The 13,403-nt window shown below is 32.3% G+C and overlaps 1 protein-coding gene across 9 annotated transcripts in view; it reads left to right on the plus strand.

The window, feature by feature from the left end:
- LOC138316235 (centrosomal protein of 89 kDa-like) overlaps positions 1-13,403 on the plus strand; it is a 63,345-nt gene that overhangs the window by 10,538 nt on the left and 39,404 nt on the right. For all 9 annotated transcript variants that reach the window (XM_069257841.1, XM_069257844.1, XM_069257840.1 and 6 more), the window contains 2 exons: positions 9,959-10,074; positions 10,748-10,827. In XM_069257841.1, the coding sequence (XP_069113942.1) occupies positions 9,959-10,074; positions 10,748-10,827 (196 nt within the window). The remainder of the gene's footprint in view (positions 1-9,958; positions 10,075-10,747; positions 10,828-13,403) is intronic.

The following is a 13,403-nucleotide window of genomic DNA, read 5'->3' on the forward strand; positions in this document are numbered from 1 at the left end:
CCTCTAAACAGCGGTAATGATGTTATGATAGAAGTGTTACTATAACAACATTTTACTACCTCTAAACAGCTGTATTGATGTTATGATAGAAGTGTTACTATAACAACATTTTACTACCTCTAAACAGCTGTATTGATGTTATGATAGAAGTGTTACTATAACAACATTTTACTACCTCTAAACAGCTGTATTGATGTTATGATAGAAGTGTTACTATAACAACATTTTACTACCTCTAAAACAGCTGTATTGATGTTATGATAGAAGTGTTACTATAACAACATTTTACTACCTCTAAACAGCTGTATTGATGTTATGATAGAAGTGTTACTATAACAACATTTTACTACCTCTAAACACTGTATTGATGTTATGATAGAAGTGTTATTAACAATTTATACTCTAACACTGTATTGATGTTATGATAGAAGTGTTACTTAACAACATTTTACTACCTCTAAACACCTGTATTGATGTTATGATAGAAATGTTCCTATAACAACATTTTACTACCTCTAAACAGCTGTATTGATGTTATGATAGAAGTGTTACCTATAACAACATTTTACTACCTCTAAACAGCTGTATTGATGTTATGATAGAAGTGTTACTATAACAACATTTTACTACCTCTAAACAGCTGTATTGATGTTATGATAGAAGTGTTACTATAACAACATTTTACTACCTCTAAACACCTGTATTGATGTTATGATAGAAGTGTTACTATAACAAAGTTTACTACCTCTAAACACCTGTATTGCTGTTATGATAGAAGTGTTACTATAGCAACATTTTACTACCTCTAAACAGCGGTAATGATGTTATGATAGAAGTGTTACTATAACAACATTTTACTACCTCTAAACAGCTGTATTGATGTTATGATAGAAGTGTTACTATAACAACATTTTACTACCTCTAAACAGCTGTATTGATGTTATGATAGAAGTGTTACTATAACAACATTTTACTACCTCTAAACAGCTGTATTGATTTTATGATAGAAGTGTTACTATAACAAAGTTTACTACCTCTAAACACCTGTATTGATGTTATGATAGAAGTGTTACTATAACAACATTTTACTACCTCTAAACAGCTGTATTGATGTTATGATAGAAGTGTTACTATAACAGCATTTTACTACCTCTAAACAGCTGTATTGATGTTATGATAGAAGTGTTACTATAACAACATTTTACTACCTCTAAACACCTGTATTGATGTTATGATAGAAGTGTTACTATAACAACATTTTACTACCTTTATAAACAGCTGTATTGATGTTATGATAGAAGTGTTACTATAACAACATTTTACTACCTCTAAACAGCTGTATTGATGTTATGGTAGAAGTGTTACTATAACAGCATTTTACTACCTCTAAACAGCTGTATTGATGTTATGATAGAAGTGTTACTATAACAGCATTTTACTACCTCTAAACAGCTGTATTGATGTTATGATAGAAGTGTTCCTATAACAACATTTTACTACCTCTAAACAGCGGTATTGATGTTATGATAGAAGTGTTACTATAACAACATTTTACTACCTCTTAACAGCGGTATTGATGTTATGATAGAAGTGTTACTATAACAACATTTTACTACCTCTAAACAGCGGTATTGATGTTATGATAGAAGTGTTACTATAACAACATTTTACTACCTCTAAACAGCGGTATTGATGTTATGATAGAAGTGTTACTATAACAACATTTTACTACCTCTAAACAGCTGTATTGATGTTATGATAGAAGTGTTACTATAACAACATTTTACTACCTCTAAACAGCTGTATTGATGTTATGATAGAAGTGTTACTATAACAACATTTTACTACCTCTTAACAGCTGTATTGATTTTAACTGTGGTCAAATTGGACACGTTGTGTCGGAATGTGTTTACTAGGACCACGCGGACAGGTCTTGTCTTAGTTCGTACCAGCTGTGTAATAATAGATTCGCTATTTTACCTTCTCTGTGCACTAACTGTAACCTCAATTACAGTAGTGAATCTGACAAAGTGTGTGTATTATGTGAACAAAACCAACACCATATGGATAGTTATGTCAGTGAAAGCAATCAACCCGGCATCGTAAACAGTGCATCTTTCAATGATGACGATTGCAATATTGTTCACAATGATTTTAGCATAACATGTAATTCTAGTCAAGCGTCTTTAAACTATGATGATATTGTTCAAACCGATGATAACATGTTTTGTATAACTAGTGATGTGCCTTTGAATACGGATGCTCTTGTTGATAATATGTCTGACAATGCTAATATGTCAATGCCACTTGGTAATGAATCTGTACATTCTGTTGAAATCCATAATTTTAGTAAGAAATTTGGATTGAAACATCGAGGTTTACATATGTGTAGCTGGAACATTAGACATTTAATTCCCAAATTAGATGAATTAGAATCTTTGTTCGGTGACAAAAGTGACCCAATACATATAATTGGTCTTTGTGAAACATTTTTAAATCCTGAAATCTCTAACGATATTATCAGTATTGATGGTTACACCATTCAGCGAAAAGACCGAACAGATCAAATAGGTGGTGGTATAGTTTGTGTACTTATATGATGACTTAAATTATACTAGGAGAATGGACATCGAAGATCCATCTTTAGAAACCATTTGGTTACAAATCAACATCCCTAACTACAAAAATGTTTTATTATGTTATGTATATAGACCACCCAGATCACTTGTATCTTGGATTGAAGCATTTGATAGTCAAATCGAAAAAGCCGCTAACGAAAACCTAGATATAATCTTAATGGGGGACTTCAATATTGATATAACCAATGGCTGTACTAATAACAGATGGAATACCATCACTACATGTTATGGTCTGTCTCAATTAGTTAATAAACCTACAAGAGTAGATCATTCATCCAGTACAATAATAGATCATGTTTATTCTACAAATGAAGACTTAATCAGTGAAGTACAAATACCTTGCATTGCTTTAAGTGACCATTATCCCGTATTTATCACCAAAGCATGTAAAAAACCCATTTTTCAGAGTAAAAACAACTGTCATAAAACAATAACTTACAGATGTTTCAACAGTTTTGACAGAGAAAAATTCTTGCAAGAACTTCATGAAACAACTATCGATGACCTCTTTCTTACTGATGATGTTAATGAAGCTTTACAGATATTTTTTACTGCCTTAATTGGAGTATTAAATAGACATGCCCCAATAAAAACGAAAAAGAATAAAAAGGTATAAGCAACCCGAATGGTATAATGAGGATATTAAACAAGCCAGAATAAAACGAGATTACCATCATAAGAAGGGTCATTGGAACTTATTTAAATACTGGAGAAATAAAGCTAAGAATTTGTTAGTAACTTCAAAAAAAAAACTTTTTCATCAATGCAGTAGAAAACAATAAGAATACAAGTGTTTTATGGAATCACTTAAAATCATTTCGCTCCAAATCTTCAAATTCGACAATACCGTCAACCCTAAAAGACGGGGATGTTACACTTAACCAAAAACAGGATATAATAGAACATCTCAATAACCACTTTGTCAATATATCCCATGGTGTGGCAAAAACTCCCCTAAATGAACAAGATCATACATTACTTGAAAACCATGTACTAAACATGGTACCTAATCATGCTGAATTTTCTATTCCGTTAATTTCTGTACAAGGCGTCTTTGATCTCGTGAATAATCTAAATACTTCAAAGGCCACTGGGATTGATGGTGTTGGACCCAAAATTATCAAGCTGTGTGTTCAACAGCTAGCTCCACACATAGCGTACATAATCAATTTAAGTTTGCAATCTGGTATCTTCCCGCTAGACTAAAAGAGGCCAGAGTAACTCCTTTATTTAAAGGAGGTAATGTTGATGAAGCTGGAAACTATAGACCAATTTCAGTTCTACCGACACTTGCTAAAATAATTGAAAGACATGTTACGGATCACTTAAACAGATACCTCCTTAAATATGAACTTCTCCACTCTGCACAATCAGGATTTAGGGAAAATCACTCTTGTCAAACAGCTCTAGTTAAATTAATAGATCAGTGGAGAATTAACATTGATAATAATGATTTAGTCGGTAGCATTTTCTTAGATCTTAAAAAAGCATTTGACTTAGTAGACCATAGAGTTCTGTTGCATAAATTAAAAATAATGAAAATATCGGCACATAGTTTACTTTGGTTTGAATCATATCTTAACCAAAGAAAACAATTGGTTAAAATTGAGAACATTAAATCTACCTCCCAACAAGTTATATCAGGTGTTCCTCAGGGATCAATACTTGGTCCTCTGCTGTTTATTTTGTATATAAATGACTTACCATTATACACTAAACATTCAAATATCGACATGTATGCTGATGACTCTACCATTCACATCAACGGCACGACTCTTGATGTAATTCAATCAAATCTCCAAATTGACCTAAATCATATAAAGCAGTGGTGTACAAATAACAATATGGCTTTTAATAAAGAAAAAACGACATGTATGCTCCTTGGCAAACCCAGAGCATTACATACTGCTGGAGTTTTAGAGCTAGAATTAGACAATTACATATTAAACTCAGTCACTACACAAAAAGTGCTAGGGATACACATCGATCACACCCTTGGATGGAATGAACAAGTTAATAAGGTTTACTCTAAATTGGCAACTAGATTAGCCCTTCTCAGAAAATTAAATACCTATTTGTCAAAAGACGCGAAACTGTTGTATTATCATGCTTATATCTCACCAATTCTTGACTATGCGTCTATTGTCTGGGGAAATTGTACCAAAGAACAGATAAAACAATTAACAAAAATTCAAAAGCAGGCATTGAGAATAATTCTTAATAAACCACCTCTCACACCTTCTAAGGAAATGTTTAATGAGCTCAAAATACTACCCTTTGAGTATAGAATCAAATACCACATGTGTGTGTGTTAATATACAAATCAATTCACGGAGTGGCCCCTGAATACATATCAACATTATTTACACCAGTCTCATCCAGCTGTTCGTATGGTCTAAGGTCAGCCTCAAAAGATGCTTTTGTGCTCCCAAAACCTCGTACAGAATTAATGAAAAAGTCATTTAGCTACTCTGGAGTGATTAACTGGAATTTATTACCCAGGCAAATTAAAGAATGTGCACCACTTGCAAATTTTAAATACCGATTTAAAATGCATTTATTGCAAATGTATATTGAAATTGTTTAATTGTTGTAAACAACACAATCGAGATCCTGTCCATGAATAGTATGTGGTGATGAATCTATTTTTACTTTGATTAATTTAACTTGATTTGTAGTCGTAGTTGATATACATATAAATGTAAATGTTTTCGTATGTTATTTTTTTTTTTATTAATTACCTTAGTTTAGTTGATTAACTTCTATATATACATGTATAATTTGTCATACTATTGTCTGTTGTATTGCATGCTTTTGTGTCGACCCCATGGGAGATGAGCCATTGGCTCAATGGGTCATCGACGTTTAAATAAAGTTATTATTATTATTATTATTATTATTATGATAGAAGTGTTACTATAACAACATTTTACTACCTTTAAACAGCTGTATTGATGTTATGATAGAAGTGTTACTATAACAACATTTTACTACCTCTAAACAGCTGTATTGATGTTATGATAGAAGTGTTACTATAACAACATTTTACTACCTCTAAACAGCGGTATTGATGTTATGATAGAAGTGTTACTATAACAACATTTTACTACCTCTAAACAGCTGTATTGATTTTATGATAGAAGTGTTCCTATAACAACATTTTACTACCTCTAAACAGCTGTATTGATGTTATGATAGAAGTGTTACTATAACAACATTTTACTACCTCTAAACAGCTGTATTGATGTTATGATAGAAGTGTTACTATAACAACATTTTACTACCTCTAAACAGCTGTATTGATGTTATGGTAGAAGTGTTACTATAACAAAGTTTACTACCTCTAAACAGCTGTATTGATGTTATGGTAGAAGTGTTACTATAACAAAGTTTACTACCTCTAAACACCTGTATTGATGTTATGATAGAAGTGTTACTATAGCAACATTTTACTACCTCTAAACAGCTGTATTGATGTTATGATAGAAGTGTTACTATAACAACATTTTACTACCTCTAAACAGCTGTATTGATGTTATGATAGAAGTGTTACTATAACAACATTTTACTACCTCTAAACAGCTGTATTGATGTTATGATAGAAGTGTTACTATAACAACATTTTACTACCTCTAAACAGCTGTATTGATGTTATGATAGAAGTGTTACTATAACAACATTTTACTACCTCTAAACAGCTGTATTGATGTTATGATAGAAGTGTTACTATAACAACATTTTACTACCTCTAAACAGCTGTATTGATGTTATGATAGAAGTGTTACTATAACAACATTTTACTACCTCTAAACAGGTGTATTGATGTTATGATAGAAGTGTTACTATAACAACATTTTACTACCTCTAAACAGCTGTATTGATGTTATGATAGAAGTGTTACTATAACAACATTTTACTACCTCTAAACAGCTGTATTGATGTTATGATAGAAGTGTTACTATAACAACATTTTACTACCTCTAAACAGCTGTATTGATGTTATGATAGAAGTGTTACTATAACAACATTTTACTACCTCTAAACAGCTGTATTGATGTTATGATAGAAGTGTTACTATAACAACATTTTACTACCTCTAAACACCTGTATTGATGTTATGATAGAAGTGTTACTATAACAACATTTTACTACCTCTAAACAGCTGTATTGATTTTATGATAGAAGTGTTACTATAACAAAGTTTACTACCTCTAAACGCCTGTATTGATTTTATGATAGAAGTGTTACTATAACAACATTTTACTACCTCTAAACGCCTGTATTGATTTTATGATAGAAGTGTTACTATAACAACATTTTACTACCTCTAAACAACTGTATTGATGTTATGATAGAAGTGTTACTATAACAACATTTTACTACCTCTAAACAGGTGTATTGATGTTATGATAGAAGTGTTACTATAACAACATTTTACTACCTCTAAACAGCTGTATTGATGTTATGATAGAAGTGTTCCTATAACAACATTTTACTACCTCTAAACAGCTGTATTGATGTTATGATAGAAGTGTTACTATAACAACATTTTACTACCTCTAAACAGCTGTATTGATGTTATGATAGAAGTGTTACTATAACAACATTTTACTACCTCTAAACAGCTGTATTGATGTTATGATAGAAGTGTTACTATAACAACATTTTACTACCTCTAAACAGCTGTATTGATGTTATGATAGAAGTGTTACTATAACAACATTTTACTACCTCTAAACAGCTGTATTGATGTTATGATAGAAGTGTTACTATAACAACATTTTACTACCTCTAAACAGCTGTATTGATGTTATGATAGAAGTGTTACTATAACAACATTTTACTACCTCTAAACAGCTGTATTGATGTTATGATAGAAGTGTTACTATAACAACTTTTACTACCTCTAAACAGCGGTATTGATGTTATGATAGAAGTGTTCCTATAACAATATTTACTACCTCTTAACAGCTGTATTGATTTTATGATAGAAGTGTTACTATAACAACATTTTACTACCTCTAAACAGCTGTATTGATGTTATGATAGAAGTGTTACTATAACAACATTTTACTACCTCTAAACAGCTGTATTGATGTTATGATAGAAGTGTTACTATAACAACATTTTACTACCTCTAAACAGCTGTATTGATGTTATGATAGAAGTGTTACTATAACAACATTTTACTACCTCTAAACAGCTGTATTGATTTTATGATAGAAGTGTTACTATAACAACATTTTACTACCTCTAAACAGCTGTATTGATGTTATGATAGAAGTGTTACTATAACAACATTTTACTACCTCTAAACAGTGGTATTGATGTTATGATAGAAGTGTTACTTTAACAACATTTTACTACCTCTAAACAGCTGTATTGATGTTATGATAGAAGAAGTGTTACTATAACAACATTTTACTACCTCTAAACAGCTGTATTGATGTTATGATAGAAGTGTTACTATAACAACATTTTACTACCTCTAAACAGCTGTATTGATGTTATGATAGAAGTGTTACTATAACAACATTTTACTACCTCTAAACACTGTATTGATGTTATGATAGAAGTGTTACTATAACAACATTTTACTACCTCTAAACAGCTGTATTGATGTTATGATAGAAGTGTTACTATAACAACATTTTACTACCTCTAAACAGCTGTATTGATGTTATGATAGAAGTGTTACTATAACAAAGTTTACTACCTCTAAACAGCTGTATTGATTTTATGATAGAAGTGTTACTATAACAACATTTTACTACCTCTAAACAGCTGTATTGATGTTATGATAGAAGTGTTACTATAACAACATTTTACTACCTCTAAACAGCTGTATTGATGTTATGATAGAAGTGTTACTATAACAACATTTTACTACCTCTAAACAGCTGTATTGATGTTATGATAGAAGTGTTACTATAACAACATTTTACTACCTCTAAACAGCTGTATTGATGTTATGATAGAAGTGTTACTATAACAACATTTTACTACCTCTAAACAGCTGTATTGATGTTTATGATAGAAGTGTTACTATAACAACATTTTACTACCTCTAAACAGGTGTATTGATGTTATGATAGAAGTGTTCCTATAACAACATTTTACTACCTCTAAACAGCTGTATTGATGTTATGATAGAAGTGTTACTATAACAACATTTTACTACCTCTAAACAGCTGTATTGATTTTATGATAGAAGTGTTACTATAACAACATTTTACTACCTCTAAACAGCTGTATTGATGTTATGATAGAAGTGTTACTATAACAACATTTTACTACCTCTAAACAGCTGTATTGATGTTATGATAGAAGTGTTACTATAACAACATTTTACTACCTCTAAACAGCTGTATTGATGTTATGATAGAAGTGTTACTATAACAAAGTTTACTACCTCTAAACAGCTGTATTGATTTTATGATAGAAGTGTTACTATAACAACATTTTACTACCTCTAAACGCCTGTATTGATTTTATGATAGAAGTGTTACTATAACAACATTTTACTACCTCTAAACAGCTGTATTGATGTTATGATAGAAGTGTTACTATAACAAATTTACTACTCTAAACATGTATTGATTTATGATAGAATGTTACTATAACAACATTTACTACTCTAAACGTATTGATGTTATGATAGAAGTGTTACTATAACAACATTTTACTACCTCTAAACAGCTGTATTGATGTTATGATAGAAGTGTTACTATAACAACATTTTACTACCTCTAAACAGCTGTATTGATGTTATGATAGAAGTGTTACTATAACAACATTTTACTACCTCTAAACAGCGGTATTGATGTTATGATAGAAGTGTTACTATAACAACATTTTACTACCTCTAAACAGCGGTATTGATGTTATGATAGAAGTGTTACTATAACAACATTTTACTACCTCTAAACAGCGGTATTGATGTTATGATAGAAGTGTTCCTTTTCTTTATTGATCTGTTTATGTTACGTTAAACTGCTAACTGAAAACATTCATTAGAACTTTGAGCTGTAAACAAGCTGTTGGTAGATTTTACTTTTGTTGATAATTTTCATTAAGGAAATGTTTTTGTGGTTTTATATGCTATAGATACTAAGCTATGATAAACTTTTATATGCTATAGATACTAAGCTATGATAAACTTTCATATGCTATAGATACTAAGCTATGATAAACTTTTATATGCTATAGATACTAAGCTATGATAAACTTTTATATGCTATAGATACTAAGCTATGATAAACTTTCAATTCAGAAAATGATAAACTTTCAATAAAGAAATGTGTTTTTATATGCTATAGGTACTCTTCAGTGGAGTTCCGGGGAGGGGCCAAAAAGAGAATCAGTTACTCGGATAGAGAGAAAGCCCCAACCCCACCACTTGGGTCTCGAGAACATGCGGTTGACGATGAAGGAGGTATTTACAGTATCCTCATGTGTTACAGAGATCAATCCCATATGCCTACCTATATATTAGGTCTATTCTGAAAAAGCTTCTTCAGGTTCCCAATTATAAAATAAGAGTAATTCATTCATAATTATCATAATATATTTACATTTCCGTTTTTTTATGGCTATATAACCTTACCAACTGGGAAATCATTTACACTTACGTAAACGCAGTGGGTTGTCGTGCATGAATGCATAAACTAGAACTCTGACTTCCGCAAGAAGTGTTAATGTGCATTAGATTTGGCTTATAAATGTTGTTTCTGTATTTTCAATTCTTCAATTTAACAATTTGAATGTAATGAATATCTTAAATTATATTTCAGAATATAAGATATTTGAGAAATATTGCATCAATGGAATGAAAAAGATAGTATTATTGTGGAACTTTATTTTGTGTACTTTCTGAACATGACAACATTTCCCGCCAAATTGGAGCCAGCTGTTCTGGGATTCCATCAATTGACCGGCTGTTACATCAATCGTATAACGTTGAAAAAATGATGTTTTATCTTATCAGAACATTAAAGTTAAAAGAAATAGTCGGCTAAAATGTAAATAATAGAAAAAAATTAAAAATCATTCCTTAAATATAAGACAAAAGAAATGAAGTTCCTGATTGTGATGGGTTTTTTTCCCAGATCGTATGTACCACATATTGGAATCTCAGGAAGCACAAAAGGATATATACGCCTTGCCAAACAAGACACAACGCGCCAAGGTATAGTCACTTCTAAAATAATCTTTCCTGCTATTGAGACTCAAAAATGACTGATGCTATAGATATATGGGAAGGTCTTCACCATTACCAGATTATCATCCTCTTAATTCTTGTTCATTCTTGGGACCGCGGTGGCTAACATATTACCACAAGCCCTCCACCTCTGGGATGCGGGTTCGAATCCCATGTGGGACAGTTGCAAGGTAATGATTGCTGGTTGGTGGTTTTCTCTGGGTACTACGGCTTTCCTCCACCGACAAACCTGGCATGTCCTTACATGACCCTGGCTGTTAATAGGACAGTAAGCTAATAAAACCAAACCAAATTGTTCAGAGAATTTTATCTAGGAAATTCCTTTATTTTAAATGATAAATATATTTAAACTAAAAGTTTGATAATTGATGGATTAAAATGTTAATTTTCTCAATTCTAAATTTCTTCATCTGGATTTTTGATGCTGTGAAACAGCAATCATATGTACGCTAAGCGAGCCTGAGCACATCAAAACAATAAGAAGAATCCGCGATGATAATTAAATGCTGTTTTGTAACTTTCACAACCTAATTGAAGGTACAAAATAATAAAACACACATGTACAATAATTTTCACAACGATAATCGATGTGTACAATTACGCAATCAGTGATGTTTTCCGATGTTTACTTAGAACTATTTCGTTTGATCTTGGTTCAGAGATTGTGTATTCCCGGAAATCACACACAACACCTTAATTTATTCCTCCACAGTAGATTTTCTTAGTTTATCTATCTAGTTGAACGGTACAAAATTGACGCTATAAATGATGATTAATTATATTTGTTTTAACGATTTATAAAAAAAATAAGATTTAAATGTGTTTGCAAAAGCCTTTTATTTGGTTGACGTTGCGAACTATATCTGTTGAAATTACTACACTCTCTACCATCTAGAGATGTGATATCTTGAGGTGCCTCCCTTTAAACGTCATTGCTATTAGGCCTTTCATTTCAGGAATTTATTATTTATAGCTACCTTTTAATTATTTAACTAAGATCAAATCAAACAAATACATATAGAAATTATACATGAGGTGTCAACCTCTAGTCAACATAACTAGTTCCAGCTTTCTTTTTTTCTGAAAACATGTACAGTTGTAACACTGTTATATTACCGTAGTAAACCGAACTATATCTGAAGAAATTACTACGCTCTCTTCCATCTAGAGCTCGAGTTGCCTCCCTTTAAAGATCATTACTATATTACCGTAGTGAAAGTGCACTGCATAGCACTTGCTGTTCGACTTGTTCAAGCTGTGTTTAAACAAACATACACAACATATTTGCAACAATGTTTCATAACATCAAAGGATTGTTGTAATAGGTAACCAAATTATGATTTTTAGGTCATCTGACCGAAGGTCAGGATGACCTATTGTCATCGTGTTTTGTCCGTCGTCGTGCGCCGTCCGCCGTGCGCCGTCCGCCGTGCGCCGTCCGCCGTGCGTCGTGCGTAAGACTATTTATACAAAAGCCTACTCCTCCTTCATCCTTGGATGGATTTCATCCATATTTGGTTTGAAACATCATTGGGGAAGGACAATCATATTTTATATAAATGAGCCTGGTCCGACCCCTAGGGGCTGAGGGGTGGGGCCCCAAAAGGGCAAATTTTCTTAATTTAAGCTTTAAAATCCTACTCCTCCTTCATCCTTGGGTTGATTTCATCCATATTTGGTGTGAAGCTTCATTAGGGAAGGACAATTATATTTTATATAAATGAGCTTGGTCCGACCCCTAGGGTCAGAGGGGCGGGGCCCCAAAAGGGCAAATTTTCTTAATTTTAGCTCTAAAATCCTACTCCTTCTTCATCCTTGGATGGATTTCATCTATATTTAGTGTGAAACATTATTTGGGAAGGGCAATCATATTTTATATAAATGAGCCTGGTCCGACCCCTAGGGGCTGAGAGGTGGGGCCCAGAAATGGGCAAATTTTCTTAATTTTAGCTTTAAAATCCTACTCCTCCTTCAACCTTGGATGGATTTCATCCATATTTGGTTTGAAACATCATTTGGGAAGGACAATCATATTTTATATAAATGAGCCTGGTCCGACCCCTAGGGGCTGAGGGGTGGGGCCCCAAAAGGGCAAATTTTCTTAATTTAAGCTTAAAAATCCTACTTCTCCTTCATCCTTGGGTTGATTTCATCCATATTTGGTGTGAAGCTTCATTAGGGAAGGACAATTATATTTTATATAAATGAGCTTGGTCCGACCCCTAGGGTCAGAGGGGCGGGGCCCCAAAAGGGCAAATTTTCTTAATTTTAGCTCTAAAATCCTACTCCTTCTTCATCCTTGGATGGATTTCATCTATATTTAGTGTGAAGCAATATTTGGGAAGGGTTATCATATTTTATATAAATGAGCCTGGTCCGACCCTTAGGGGCTGAGGGGCGGGGCCCCAAAAGGGCAAATTTTCTTAATTTTAGCTTTAAAATCCTACTCCTTCTTCATCCTTGGATGGATTTCATCTATATTTAGTGTGAAACATTATTTGGGAAGGGTAATCATATTTTATATAAATGAGCCTGGTCCGACA

The sequence above is a fragment of the Argopecten irradians genome, chromosome 2, assembly GCF_041381155.1.
Source record: "Argopecten irradians isolate NY chromosome 2, Ai_NY, whole genome shotgun sequence".
In the NCBI taxonomy this organism is placed as follows: Eukaryota; Metazoa; Mollusca; class Bivalvia; order Pectinida; family Pectinidae; genus Argopecten; species Argopecten irradians.